At 37.2% G+C, this 14,741-nt stretch overlaps 1 protein-coding gene across 2 annotated transcripts in view; it reads left to right on the forward strand.

The window, feature by feature from the left end:
• TTC7B (tetratricopeptide repeat domain 7B) overlaps nt 1-14,741 on the forward strand; it is a 121,454-nt gene that overhangs the window by 80,138 nt on the left and 26,575 nt on the right. For both annotated transcript variants that reach the window (XM_071557676.1, XM_071557677.1), the window contains 2 exons: nt 7,994-8,134; nt 13,359-13,561. In XM_071557676.1, the coding sequence (XP_071413777.1) occupies nt 7,994-8,134; nt 13,359-13,561 (344 nt within the window). The remainder of the gene's footprint in view (nt 1-7,993; nt 8,135-13,358; nt 13,562-14,741) is intronic.

Here is a 14,741-nt window from a genome sequence, read left to right on the forward strand (position 1 = left end):
CTGGAGCAAGATGGTAGACCTTTATAGGGTTGAAAGAGCTCATCTGCAAATTCTGGGGATCCACGGTGCTGAGAAACACAGAAGCAATTTTACAAATAAATAAACAAATATAAAAATGCAAGAAAGGTATTGCTGAACATCCTCTTCAAATGGAACACTCCTTGTTCAGAGTGTAATGCTGCCTTGTGAATACATTTGTATGTGTGTATACACATATAACATTTGGAAATTTTTCCCTTTGTAACTTCGCTGCCATCTGTGCTGGGAATCCTCTTTGCCTGTCTAGTTTTGAGTTCAGTCAATCTAAGTATCAAGGAGAGCTAAAATTCAAATTCAAAGTGTTATGTCCATGAAATTTGATTTTTAAAATCCTTCAAATTTAGGTTTATTTGGTGTAAATTCTTTTTCTTAGATATATCAATTAAGTAGAAGTTGACATTTTAAAAAACGTTATTAAAAAACTGCTTTATATAGAGAGAGTTCTTACCAATCCCATAATAATTAAGCGATTCAAGTTTAAATTTGTGTAACCTTTGAATATCAAAAGAGTGTATTGTGAGTTTCTACAAGGCTGGACTGTTGATTGTAATCCCCTGGTCAGTAACTGCCAAATTTACTTTACGTTTGCCCTCTGTTTTAGCTGGTTTGCCATGAGTGGCATGCACCCATATTTGTATATAATGATGAAGGAAATAAATGAAATCTCACAGGGAGACAGACATAGGTCCAAAAGTAGATATGGATATGCAAATCACTAGAGACTTATTGGCTATTTGATTAAGAGGAGTTACATTCAATCTTTCAAAAAACAGGTTATTCACTTTGATTGGAGTCCACTGAGTTTATCATAGGAAGAAACAATATGGCCTGAGTTTTAGACTTTGGTCTTTATTTCCCTTTTAATTTATTTTTACAATCTATGCATTAGAACATAGTGAAAAAATCTTTACTTTTTTCATCTAGTTTATTATGAAAGGAGAGGTCATATAAGTAAAGTGTTGGGTTTTTGTTGTTGTTGCTCTCAGAAGTGTTATTTATTTTATGTAGAAGCCGTTTCCATCTTCCCGTATAGTGAAACAAATGCTTTGCATTTTTGTCATCCATGAGTCCATTAAACCCTGTTGGATCTTTTTTCTTTCCTGCCCCCTCCACATTCCTTTATCGTTCTCTTTGTTTCACTTTTTAGCCTCTGATACTTCCTCATCTTCTCTCTCAAGAACAGAGTCTCCTCTCCAACTGTTTGTATCTTCTCATCTTCCTCATCCTAAGCCAGACACCTTTGTCTGGCCCCATGCAGCCTCTCCACACTGTGACCACGTTCCTGAGCCCCGTACACCTCCTCACTGTAAACTGCCTTTCTATTCCTGATGGGCGTGTCTGTGCTGTATTTTTCTGATAATCTTTATAACTGATTGTCTTTAAATAGCTTGTGTTTCAACAGTGTCAATGAAATCTGGCCTTGTGCAGCAATGCCATCGAGGTGCTTTGGGTGGCAGGGTTAAATCAACATAGTTTTTCAGCCATTCCGTTTTAACTCCTGTTAATTTCTGTTAAATTGTCCTTCACTCATAATTTTATAATTAGTGCTTGTTTTGTCACTGAGTTTACTATAATCAAATCTTTAGAATTCATTTTGACACCAAGTCTTTAAACTGATACCATGTTGAAGACACTAATCAAAACAAAATGTAGAAAATAAATCTTTACATATTAGAAAACGTCACTTGTTCAAATAGCTGATATAAGACTAGAGTTTTGAAAACACTAGTTCATATCTAAGCCTGGATGTTAAGGAAAGCACTTCCTTCAGACTCCAGGAAATCTGTGTCCTACAGAAGTTGAAGTCCAACTTTCTGGAAGTATTTGAATAACTGATTGACTGCTCTTACAGGTTTGGGCATCGTTGAGTTGAACTTGCTCAGACCTACTTTATATATGAACAGTCCATCCCAGTTAGCATTAAATAACTTGTTCTTGTTGCTTGCAAAGTGACAAGTGAGCAAGAGCCTACTCAAGAATAAAGGCAAACTGAAAGAATGCTGAGTCAAAGCACAGTTTCCATTATGTGAAGCCCAAGTTTTCCATTTCCAGGCTACTGTAGTCTCAGGGAAAGGAGCTTCCACCATATGCATGAGAAGAAATATAACCATGAAAAAAAAAAAGGAATGGTTTCCCTAGATGCTTATAGCATGTTAGCATAGTTTCCAGGGCTGAAAATCTCCTGTTCTGTATCTTGTGCAATTCAATTTTTTTCTAGTGAGAGAAGCCAAAGGCATTTTCTATTATTGACTTGACTTCCAATTTCTGTTGAACAGGAAAATTATTTTAGAGGCATAGCATCTCATTTAATTTTTTATCCTTTGCAATCCTTTAAACCTGATTTACAGTTTGAAGATTATCAGAAATCCTCTGGCTTTCTTGGAGTTTTTGGCTTATATGGATATATATATATAACATTCTTTTTCTTCTTGCTTTGTATTTTAATTTGTGGTTTGGTCTGTCCAAAGGCAATCCATCAGATGCTTACTTTCATGGTTTTTACAGCCTTTTTTCAGTTTGTAAGTAGTATTCATCATGCAGTTCTATTAGTTTCTCAAGGACTAAAATCACCTTTTCCTTCACCACAAAGCGTACATGTTCTGTCCATCACTAGTGGAAGCTTGAGAGTGTGTGAAGCAAAGGCTGGTGGTCCTTGCCCATTCAGTCACCCTGAGGGCTGTAATCTTAAGAGAGCTGAATGCATTCAACTAACATTTGCATTTAATAATTAAAGAGGCAGTATTCCTTTCTAGAGGACTACAAATAAGGATATATTAGGAAGGTCTTGTGTAACATAATGGCCAGCTGCCAGTATGTTGTATTAGAGATCTTACGCCACTGGTGTTCCTAAAGGAGTGTGTTGATCCAGAATGCAACATTGCAACTACTGTCACGAGTCATAATAAACTATTAATTTCTTTTGCGGTACAAATTTTCCTTGTAGAATACAGGAAGATTACACTTTTAAATAATGAAATTATGAAAGCAAGCTAAATAAGAGAGAATGAAGAATATAGATCAATAAAAGTAGCTGCTGCTTTAACCAAGATGTGAAATAATACTCCGTTTCTCTAACCAGTTGCCTTATAAAGCTGTGTGCTTAACCTTGAATAAGAGACTTTTTTTTCCATTGATTGCTTTACCTTTTCCTAGATTGTGATAAGTGGTACAGCAGACCCATTTGGTGATGGAGAGAAAAGTAAGAAGATGCATAAACCAAAGTTTGACAGTAACAAAGCACAGAAATTCTTTTCCAAATACCTGAGAGGATGCTTTGTCAGCGATGCTGTCCATACCTGACCGTGATCATCTCCACATGTAACTTTGTAGCAAAACATAAGCTGGTTTTGTAGTCTGTGATTGTGACAGGTGTCTCAGACTCTTACAGGATTCTAAAGGAAAAACATTTAATTTTGGCTAAACCTGCAATATGTCTTACCAAATGCATTACTTTGGTGATGTATTGGTCCTGCAGAAGGTACTGCCTCTTTGTATCAAGCAATTGTTTTTCTTGGCATAGGCTTCTCTGTATGTCACAGCACTAATGTTCTTACTGCCAGCTCTTTTTGTGCATGTGAAGTTGAAACTCTTGGGGTTTTTCCTCTTTTCTCCTGCATGAGCATTGCAGTTAAAGCATTTTTTTCTTAATATTGAAATGTTGAAAATATGAGTGTAAAACTGTTGAGTAATATTCTCTTTTATGGCATAAAAAGAAATCCTGCCATAGTGCTTTTGCCACTTGATCTGAACATGATCAATGAAGGATGACAGTCCATTCTTTTACTCATTTTCAGAAGAAAAATTGGATGTACACAGCAAAGTGATTTTGTTTTTCTCCAAGCTCACATGCCATCTAGGTGTGCTGAAAGAGTCCTCGTATTAGTTCATGTCCATCAGGCTGTACTGTGAAGAGTTTATGGGGAAATGATCAAGAAAAGAACTGAAGAAGTTCATTTACTTAGGATGACGTATAAATGGTACTTAAGGGATGGGTTTATGTAGACTCTCTTCTAACATTTAAGAAAAGCCAAAAGAGAGTAAATTGAATACTTTATTCACAAAAGTTGGACTGTAGGTGTGACTTGGAAGAGAAAGGTTTCTGTGAGATGACTTGACTGCTTGGTTACATTGTGTTTGTTCAGGGCTGTTGGTAGGTTTTCTATTTGACATAGAATTGAAACTTGGAATCTGCAACGTGATTGCTGCAGACCAGACAGGACATTAGTATGGTGAGTAGAAACTAAATTCTGAACAAGTGCCACTATAGGAAAACTGCATGGGAGGTTATGCCGTTTTGATTTAGGAACATTTTGTTATGGTTAAGACTTTCTGTTGCACTTTGCCATGTGCAGTGTGATTGATTCCAGATGTTAATCAGTAAGTTAGCTCCACTGATTAGAGCAGGGTGATAGTGACACCAGCATCGTGGCTGGATCCCTGTATGGACCATTCAGTTAAGAGTTGGATTCAATGATCCTTGTGGGTCCGTTCCAACTCAGAATATTCTGTGATTTAAAGTAATTTGTGAGTTCTAGATCTTGCAAAGACAGTCCCTGTTTCACACTTAGCCCTTTTTTAGTATAAACAAGCTTCAGAACAAAACTAAACAAATAGAAGTGAGTAGCCAGAGTCTCTTTTGGGGATATACTACTTTTCCACACCTCATGCTTCTCTATTTCCAGCAAACACTTTTTGCTGCTTGGGGTATTTGTAGGGAATTTTGTCCTGATTCTTAAGTGTCATGCTATAACAGAAAGTATGGAAGAAGTTGTTGAGGAAGAGGAAGGATATTTATGTGCATCAGAGATAGGGGAAAATTTTAAATCAGAAATTACTGCTACTCTGACCTGAGCATTTGAAGGAAGCTACAAGAGTGAATCGTAACACTGGAAGTGAGGATGAGTTTGCATTTGGCTGGTGACTGCTGAACTCAGACCAGTGAAAGCAAAGTGCAGATTGGACTGGGAAGAGAGAGCAGAGCTAACAATAAAACCATCAGGGAGCCACCAAATAAGTAACTGGCTGTGCAGGATCTGTGAGGCCTCAAGCAGACTTTAAGATGACTCTTTACCCTCAGTTTCTCACAAACCGCTTGGTATCTTTACCAGTTGTGGCTGAAATTACTGTATGTTTCAGAATTGTAATGTGAATATAAAGATCTGAACCTGAACATCCTGGGTTAGAACAAGGAATAAAGAATTCAGGTAAGTTAGTTCTAGTAAGAAAGACCTTGAACAGAATTTGAAGGCTGGAAAAAGCTTTATGGTACAGAAGATCTTTAAATGATTTTTAGTTGTCTGCAGAATGAAAGTTTGCTAAATGTGTTTTAAGAGAAGGAACCAGAAATGAGTCTGATGACAGCTAATTGTGGCAATACTAAAGAAGTATTTAGGAGTTTATGTGCTAGAGCTATCAGCATGAATGCAATGTACTGCAAAGCTGCCTGATTGGACAGCGTCAAGAAAAAAAATATAAAGAAAAAGGGTAATAGCAAAGATATAGGTGTATGATAAAGTATTCAGTGGCTGTGCTGATTAGACAGGCAAAGCTCTATTAGAGGCCATCCCTCCACCTTTTGGGAACTGTAGCCCTGTCCTCAATATCTCACTTAACAACCAATGCAAGGAAGGTTTTTAAAGAATCAAAACCAAATAAAAAAGGCACAATTCTCAATGGTCTTTGCTGTTTTGTGACATCCTTAAGTTTGCTACATTTTAAATAAGACTGAAATGTGAAGGATATCAAAGGCTGGGATTTCCAAACAGCCCTGCAGAAGTTTACACTGAGTTTCTTTCTATGCTGCTTAACATTGATCTTTGAACTTTAACCCCAAGAATACACTTATTTGGGACATCGTTTAGAGGCTGCTTAAATTTAGTTGATTATGTTGAATAATCTACAGCCTGAGTTTCCAAAAGTCCAGAAGACTATTACTTTGTCTATGTGTATGTTTTCTTCAGCAAACTAATTGCTGCAATATGTTAAGGGTTACCTCTTTCCTAAACAGGAGATATAAACAATTTGAATAATACCAGTTTCAAAAAAATCCTGGAAAGATTTTTAAAAGTATTTTCTATTTTTTTGTATCAGTATAAAATCCAGGGTAGAAGCACTCAGTATCTGGTCTGTTTTAATTTTAATACAGGTGGCACTGAAACTCATAAGAATTTTATCACAGTATAGAGGTTTTTATGAATAAATTGATGCACAAAAAGTTTTAATAATATATTGCCATATGTGCTTAATGGTTAAGTACTAGAGGCTTACAATCTAACAGCACGTTTTCTATATGAAATTACTTGTGACTTGGCTAGCAGCCAGAGTGCTTGCTGTAAATAACAGAAAGTATAGGCCCCTGTTAATACTAAATTGCATACTTGCTTTTCAGAAGGAAGGGATTAGATGATCTCCTTTGTGTCAGTGAATTGCACCTTTTCTTTGCAAATGGTTCTGGAGAGACAAGAAGCCTTTCACTTGTCCCCCGGAGGGTGACAAGTGACAGTCTGCAGTGAGGTGCATGTACAGAAATGGCTGTCGGACAAGAACAGGAGTGCTGGTCACTACTGGTTACTTATGGCACCCTTGCTAGTGTTTTCCTTGGAACACACTCTACATGCTGCTTGCTTAGACATTTTTATTTCTTCAGAAGTTAAGCCTTAAAATAAGATATACAAAAACTTCATTGAATGTTCAGCTGTGCAGGCTGGAGTTTGAGTTGTTTCACCAGCCAGTAAAGGAGAGCAAACTCCACTGCCAGGCACTGTTTTGGGTCTTCAGGGCAATTCCTTTCCATAACAGCATGAAATGCTAATTATGTCCTGTTCAGCTTTTTTCTTGTTTCTGCCAGATAAAGGAAATGTGATGCACTCTTCCTACTGATCTATGTACTAGGAATTTCGGTGCTTTCTGGTTTTCTAATTTATCTTGTCACACTGAAGATTGTATGTTTTATGTGGCAGATCTCTTCTTATTACAACTCCTATGATATTGAGTGTGAAGGTTTTGTTTATTTCTTAACTTGTAGTGATGAGAATGAGCTTTTGGTGTGCAGTTTAACATTTACTGGATTCAAGTCTTTCTTTTGTGGCATCTACCATTGTTAACCATTATGAATACAGTGATGGGATTAGACAATTTCTCATCTGATCCAGTACGGAATATTTAACTGCCATTATTTATTAATCAGGCCTAGTCAGTCTGAGATTTTGTAATTTGTAATTTTAAAACAATTAGAAATATGTTGAGACTTAGATGACAAAAAGGGGTTTCACTTAAAATATTTGTGGTCTTGATTTTTAAAAAATCATTACTAGATATGCTGGCAGAATTGGCTATCAGAAGTACAATAGCCATTAGATATTCTCTAGTCTTAGAAGCTTTTATTCTTAGTATGTCTTGGGAATGTTCTTTTGCCACAAGGCATTTTAACTCAGCCTTCTTGATTAGTCAAGTTATACCTTCAGTGCAGTTTAACTGTGCATTTGAGATGGGGTATGTTGTGATTGTCATGTGTACTTTAGTTCTTTCTTTACTCAGTTATTAGTCTTAAAATAGTCCTCTAATTGCACTCTGTGGAAAGACAGCAAATACTAACATCCAAGTGCATGCAGCAGCCTGCAGACTGCAGTGTGTGATACCCTCACAAACCTTGTTTGGATAGCACATTGCCAGAAAAGAGGTGCCAAGGCTAACAGAGAGTATTGATAGTAGCAACCCAAAAAAGCACCAGGTATCATTACCAATGTTCGTGTTTTTATATAGTCTTTTAGACCACTATAAAAGCTTTCATAAGAAGGAAGGTTAACCTGACATTGGAAAAAAACTTCTCCAAAATGGCAAATGTAAATTAAATCTTAAAGAGTTTGGGGTAAAGCCTCGTATTATTAAAATTTTATGCAACATGTATGGCCTTCATTCTTTCTATGATGCTAATTTTTTTTTATTACTTATTCAGGTTCAGTCCATGCCACATCAATAGCAGCTTCCAGAGTGGAGCAAGCGTTGTCTGAGGTTGCTTCATCTCTACAAAGCAGTGCCCCTAAACAAGGTCCCCTGCATCCTTGGATGACTCTGGCTCAAATATGGCTTCATGCAGGTATTGGGAAAGTCAAATTTCTTTTTCTTTGCCCTCCCCTTTCTTGCTACCGTAAGGGCTTGCAAAAATCTGTTTGTTTCATTCAGAACCTGTTATCAAACTGAATTTTTTTGTGTGTGTGTGGCGCTAAAGCAAGTGAAGAAATAAAGAGAACACTAAAGTTGTTCTGTGTGTAAGATCATTTATGAGTTTTAGATTGCAATTGTTATCAATAGTCATATATTCCATGGAAGAAAAGCAACACTCTCTCCTTTATCTGTGAAGAATTTAGTTTCTGAAGTACTTTGAGTATATTAGTATTTTTAAATTTAGGTGTCCTGATTCCACTGAATGGAAAAAGATGTTTGTAAGATTGTTGAATAGAGCTCCTTTAAGTACAAAAGTCTTATAATTGAAAATAAATAATTCTGCATATGGGGGGACAAAACCAGTAGTAGTTAAACAAACCATCTCTTGAAGCTGTGATAATGAGCTCTCGTTCCGTTCTCTTCCTTTTGATTTCATAAATCTGAGAGACCCAGGATTGTTTGTCTAAATGGGGAGTCATCTTGAGTGGATGTAGTATTGTTATGCAGCTCCAAGCCTCAAGCTAAATGCAATATCACAAGTGACAGTTACATAAAATTTTAATGAGAAAATGATGGTCGGGTATATTTTTACACAGTTAAAAATGTATAACATGCAATTGTTTTTAATGATACTTGCATCAGAAAGGTGTAATTTAGAAATCACCCAGCATTTGTTCTGCTTTGGTCTGCTCTGAGTGTTTTTCAGTGGTACAATTTTTTTCCTTCATATTTGTATTTAACAAAACAGTGCTTTATGTCTTAGCATTTTAATTTACCTGTTTTGCATTAACAGCTTTATTGTGTGGAAGTCATTGTAGGGCAATGGCTCCCAGTTATTAATGGCTTAGCAGTTTAGAGGAAAAGCCCAGAAGATTGGAAAGAAAGAGCAATTACAGTGATTAATAATAGTGATCTCATTTGGGGGTGGAAAGGCTCCTTGAAAACAACATAGATTAGAACAGCACAAGGTCCAGCTGGGCATAGTGTAGCTGCCTGCCCTGCATCATGGCATCATTGATTTTAAATGCTTATAAACTGTCACAGGTGGCATCTACAGTAACTCTGAGCATCCATAATGCTGGTAATTTCCCAGCCATCCATGGCAGCTTGTTGAACTGCTTGTTTTTTCTTTGGCTTTTTGTAATTTTTGTTGGTCATGTCCTGTTGCTGATTTTTCACCTCATACAAGTGACTGCTACTGTTTTGCCCACAGAGAGGTCTGGACACACTTTTCTGATTCCCTTTTAGTTCAAAACTTAAACAGATTGCGTACACATTGGTGGTCAGATGCTGCAATCCACTACACAGGTGACTTTCCACTCTCAAAAATAGCTTAAAAATGGCAGACATGGTCTGTAGGCCATATTCTTGATTGCCAGCAGAAGGAAGTGTGAGTGGGAAGTAGGAGAGAGCTGTGTTGGACAATGAGCTGAAGGGTTAAAGATCCAGTGGAAGGACACAACACAGCATGAAGAGTGCTCTGACTGTTTGTGTATGGGGAGCAATGAAAACAAAAACCCCAAAAGATTAAAGAGAGCCCCTGTCTGCCTTCAGAGAAAGTTCTGCAACCTGCAGTCTCTTTCCTCTCCATTTTGAAATGATCCTGTTCCTGGTACCTGTGCTGGTGATTTCCACTGCCTGTCAGGGTCTCTGGGTATCCTGCTATTCAGCTGCTTGTCCTGCTACAGTAAATGTGCTGAGCTTTTACTGTAGGAACATTAAGAATCAAGGTTTTTCCCAGAAGCAGGATACAAAACAGATATTCTGGAAAGTGTCTTCATTAGTGTATATTTAAGTTACATGCATAGAAAACAGTGATAAAATTACTTAATGCCCTACAGCACATATACTTTAAATAAAAGTCAGCATTTACCTTTGGGAAATTGCTTCCTTTTTGTGACTTGTGGCATATTTAACTGTTTGACTCCCTGTATGGCTGTGCAGTGTTTTGCTTCTTTGTGTGTGTGTGTGATCTTTAATCGGCTTTAAATCTCAAAATACAAAAATTAAGTTACATAAGTAAGTTCTAATACATGCAAAACTTCGTGGAAGATATTTACCTAAACTAATAAAGATGGTGTAGAAAAATAGAAAAACATTTGTTCTTATGGATGTTCAGTGTCATTTCAGCTGTCATTAGTGTAAAGGAGCATGGCATTCAGTGCATAGAAGTTCATTTTACACACAGTAACTGGCTTTTAATTTTTCGTCTTGTTTTTATTCATGTACTGTTTCGGCCTTTCATTTTTGGACATATCATGTAAGGGGGGAAAATCAGGCTTATTTTAAATGTGAAACTAAGTGACTTTTGCAATTAGTACGCTCTCCAGTAGCTGACTGATAAAAACCGGAGCTGTCCCTAAGTGATCAATGACTGTGATAGTGCTTTGAGGAATGCATCAAGATTGAACTCATTATTGCTGTGCTGCTTGATTGGAAGATAGATCAATTCCTGAATAAAATGCAGATGTAAGCATTGCAAGTGTTTGAACCAGGAGGCATTCCTGGCATTCCCAGGATGGAGGTACTGGAAGGAGTACATCAGACTTGGCACCTGGTTTCTTTTCAGGCTGCTGCTCCTCTCTGAGATGTTCCTACAAAGTCTGGTGGCACTTTTCAGTTTTCCACATCTGATTTGTTTGAATTTGCCATGTCAGTTTTTAACATTTCTATTCAGTTTGAAGTCATTATCTTAGAATGAACAGCTCTCCTTGGAATTCAGAAATTTCCTGAATGAGCTTTCCTGCTTAACACCTAGCTACAAGTTCCACTTTCTAGTCATTTGTTCATACACAGTTTTCCAAAAAGGCTGCTGTATGTTCTGTGGGAATGGCATAACATCTGGTAGAGGAAAGGAGGAGTTTTTTTCAAAATAATTCTGTAATAACTTTAAACAATAAGGAATTCTTTTGTTTAAATTTAATACTTTCAGGAAAGTGTGTTAATAACTGTCAGATTTCCCTGCTGCAGTTCATAAGCAGGACAGCAACATTTAGTATCTCTTACATTACAGAAGGTGAATTTGTAAGCAGTATTGCAGCCTAGTGTTAAAAGCTATTACTGCCATAATTGTTTCTTCTCAAGGAATACAGAAGTCCTGTTAAAACAGACAACTTTATTTTCCAGTCTAGAATTGTTGTGACAGCAGATAATCACCTACTGAAGTAATTTTTGGTTTCTGAATATTATTAGCTAATAATTATCTTATTAATTAATAATTAGATAATTATCTTTTAACTAGCTTTACATAGTGCTTCTTACAGTCTCTGTGAATTATATATTTCTGAACTTGTCTTTTCACCAAGCAGTTTGGAATTTTGTATTTAAAACTTACGTTTCAAATCTGGTGAAGCTGGAGAAGAGACCAGTAGAGCTTAAATGGATAGCATTTAAATAATGTAGTGTATTTTGTACTCACTAAAATCTTGTTTCTCACATAGTAATATTGACCATGTAGCTTTTAGAAAAGCATTCAAGAATGAAAGTACCCAAAGCTTTTCAAAAATATTGTAGGGTTTTTAAAAAAAACACTAAAAAATGCCTCTCAGTAAAATTCATGTTTTCTGCTTCATGTCCAGCTCGCAAATGGTGGCTACCACTTGCTCTTTGAAGTCTACTAACATTTAGTAAAAGTGAAATCCTACAAAAATTTATTTCCTCCAAAATTTAATTTTGATTTCAAAATTTTATCTGTTCATTATCTTCCACAAAAAGATTCTTGCTATTCTTTAGTTATACAGTACCATCTCTTACTAGGTGAGATGGTTCTTTTAGGGTTAGGGGGGGAAAAAGCATGGCTGGATCTGCAATGTCATATATTAGTTTTTCATGTGGATGAAACTTTTTCCATCAAATACATTTCAGTGGTTTCTAAAAATATAGTGATTAGTCAATACATCCACATGGACGTACTATTTATGTTTGGTAGGATCAGTTCTGTGAAATCACTGAGTCAACTAAGAAGCAAAATAATGTTCCTCTGGTAAAAAAGATCAGTTCTTCCACCAATAGAATTATGTCTTAGAGGAAGAAAATAATTTACACCTGCAACCATACAAAAATTGGTTAAAAACAATAGAAATTGGAAAAGACCTTTAAGCTGTGCTTAATTACCTACTGCTACTGAAAGTCCATGTTTTGTTAGTCATTGTTATAAATTCATTTTGATGAAAATAATTATGAGTATTCATGGCAGTATTCATCACCTGTAAGTTACAGTTTATGCACTCTGCTGTACTGAAGTTGACTGCTATCAAGTCTGTTTGATGCAATTATCTCAGAAAAAAGCTCCTTTAAAGGCATGAAAACATCAGTCTCATTTAGAGTTTTAGGCATCATCCCAAATCCACTGCTGTAGTGTGAGTCCTGATCTGAGAGCCTTTAAACCAAGATGGGTGGCCTCTGCAGTGCAGTGAGAAGCATGTCTTGGGCAGTGATAGATCACTTGGCTGTTTTGATGCAGCAGCTTGATTTAAACCTTAGTCCATACAACTCTTGTACAGTGTGATACAGTAGAATGCAGTTATACAGTTACCTTGAAGCTCCATTTTATTGAGTCTGTGCCAACATAAAGGGAAAGATTACCCAATGCAGAACTTTTAATAGCTTTTTTCCCTCTCTTCTACTCTTTCATCAAGAGATTAGGATAATCCAACAGGTAGTGAAATAGCAATGTTGAAGAATGTCATAAGAGGTACTGAAGGCAAATACTTGTTCTATTGTTGGTTGTTAATTGCTTGCCGAATGAAACATTTTTGCCCCTACAGTCAATTTGATTTACACAAGTGTATGTCAGGCTACTCAACTGTTTTTAAGTAGTACTGGAATACTGGCATGCTCACATCTTAAAAATAAAACTAAAATGAAAAAATCGCAAACTGAAGTTATAAATAAAAATCTATAAAGAGAATTCTGGAGTTTAAAACAGCCATTTAGAGACTGCAACTCCTATTATATCTAGAAATACAGCTTTCCTAAAAGAATAATTCAGATAAAATAATTACATACGTATCAAGTTCTCTTAGGATGCAAAGTTTTTTAAAGAAAATAGCCTTTATTCAGTGTGAAAATATTTATAAATAGAGCACATGTGATAACATCTAATCATGGTGTGATAAAGCAAGAATCATTAATTGGCCCTCACATTCCTTCCCCAGCTGAAGTCTACATAGGGATTGGGAAGCCTGCTGAAGCCACGGCGTGTACCCAGGAAGCAGCCAATCTCTTTCCAATGTCCCACTATGTCCTCTACATGAGAGGTCAGGTGTCTGAGCTTCGTGGCAATATCGATGAAGCCAAACGCTGGTATGAAGAGGCCTTATCTATTAGTCCTACCCATGTGAAAAGCATGCAGAGGCTGGTAAGTCTTGAGTCCACCTTCAGAAGTTCTGTCGTCTCAGCTGATGATACTGTACGGTGAAATCTTGACTTGGCGTAGGTAACGCTGAGCTTACAAATTTTGGATCTATATTGCTGTTAACAAAATGCTTTGGGAACAGTCTTTTCTGGCATTTATTCTGTCATTTGTGTGTTGGGACATAAAAAGGATCTGCAGGCAATAAGACCAATTCAGTCCTAATACAGATTACAGAAAAAGAAGTCATTTGCATCCGTCTAATATTCAGGGCCATTGAGAAATAAAGGTGGCTTCTGGTAAGAGAAGAGTTTGATACTTTAATCTAGAGGGCAGACCAGTCATTCTGTTGTTCAAAACTAAAAGCTGAATTCATAAAATCATAGAATATCCTGAGCTGGAAAGGACCTATAAGGATCATTGAGTCCAACTCCCGGCCCTGCACAGGACCATCCCCAACAGTCACACCATGTGCCCGAGAGTACCATCCAAACACTTGAACTCTGTCAGGCTTGGTGCTGTGACCACTTCCCTGGGGATCAGGATGTTCCATTGCCCAACCACCCTCTGGGGAAAGAATCTTTTTCTAATATCCAACTAAACCTCCCCTGACACAACTTCAGGCCATTCCCTGGGTTCTGTCACAGGTCACCACAGAAAAGAGATCTGTGCCTGCCCCTGCTCTTCCCCTCACGAGGAAGTTGTAACTGCAATGTGGTCTCCCCTCAGTCTCCTCTTCTCCAGCTGAACAGACCGAGTGACCTCAGCCACTCCTCACAGGGCTTCCCCTTAAGGTCCTTCACCACCTCTCCTTTGGATGCTGTCCAATAGCTTAATATCTTTCTTGTGTTGTGGTGCCCCAAACTGCACATGGGACTTGAGGTGAGGCTGCACCAGCACAGAGAAGAGCTGGTTTCTACATTCTACATGTTTATTCATTACCTTCATGCTATGTGGTTTCTTGGAGTTTTGAAAGGTCGAGAACCAGTCTTGCCCTCAAATGAATGTGTAGCTTTAAGTACAAAGGTGCCTTCCCCTGCATAAATGTATGTTTGTTGGTGTACTTCATAGATACATACATGCATATATTCTGTGCTTACTCTGTTAGGAAAATTACTTTCTCTCTTCGAATCCAATTTTCTTCCAGATAGAGCAGAATAGAGCAGCTGAAATCAGCTTCTTACCC

This window comes from Pithys albifrons, chromosome 6 (assembly GCF_047495875.1).
Source record: "Pithys albifrons albifrons isolate INPA30051 chromosome 6, PitAlb_v1, whole genome shotgun sequence".
In the NCBI taxonomy this organism is placed as follows: Eukaryota; Metazoa; Chordata; class Aves; order Passeriformes; family Thamnophilidae; genus Pithys; species Pithys albifrons.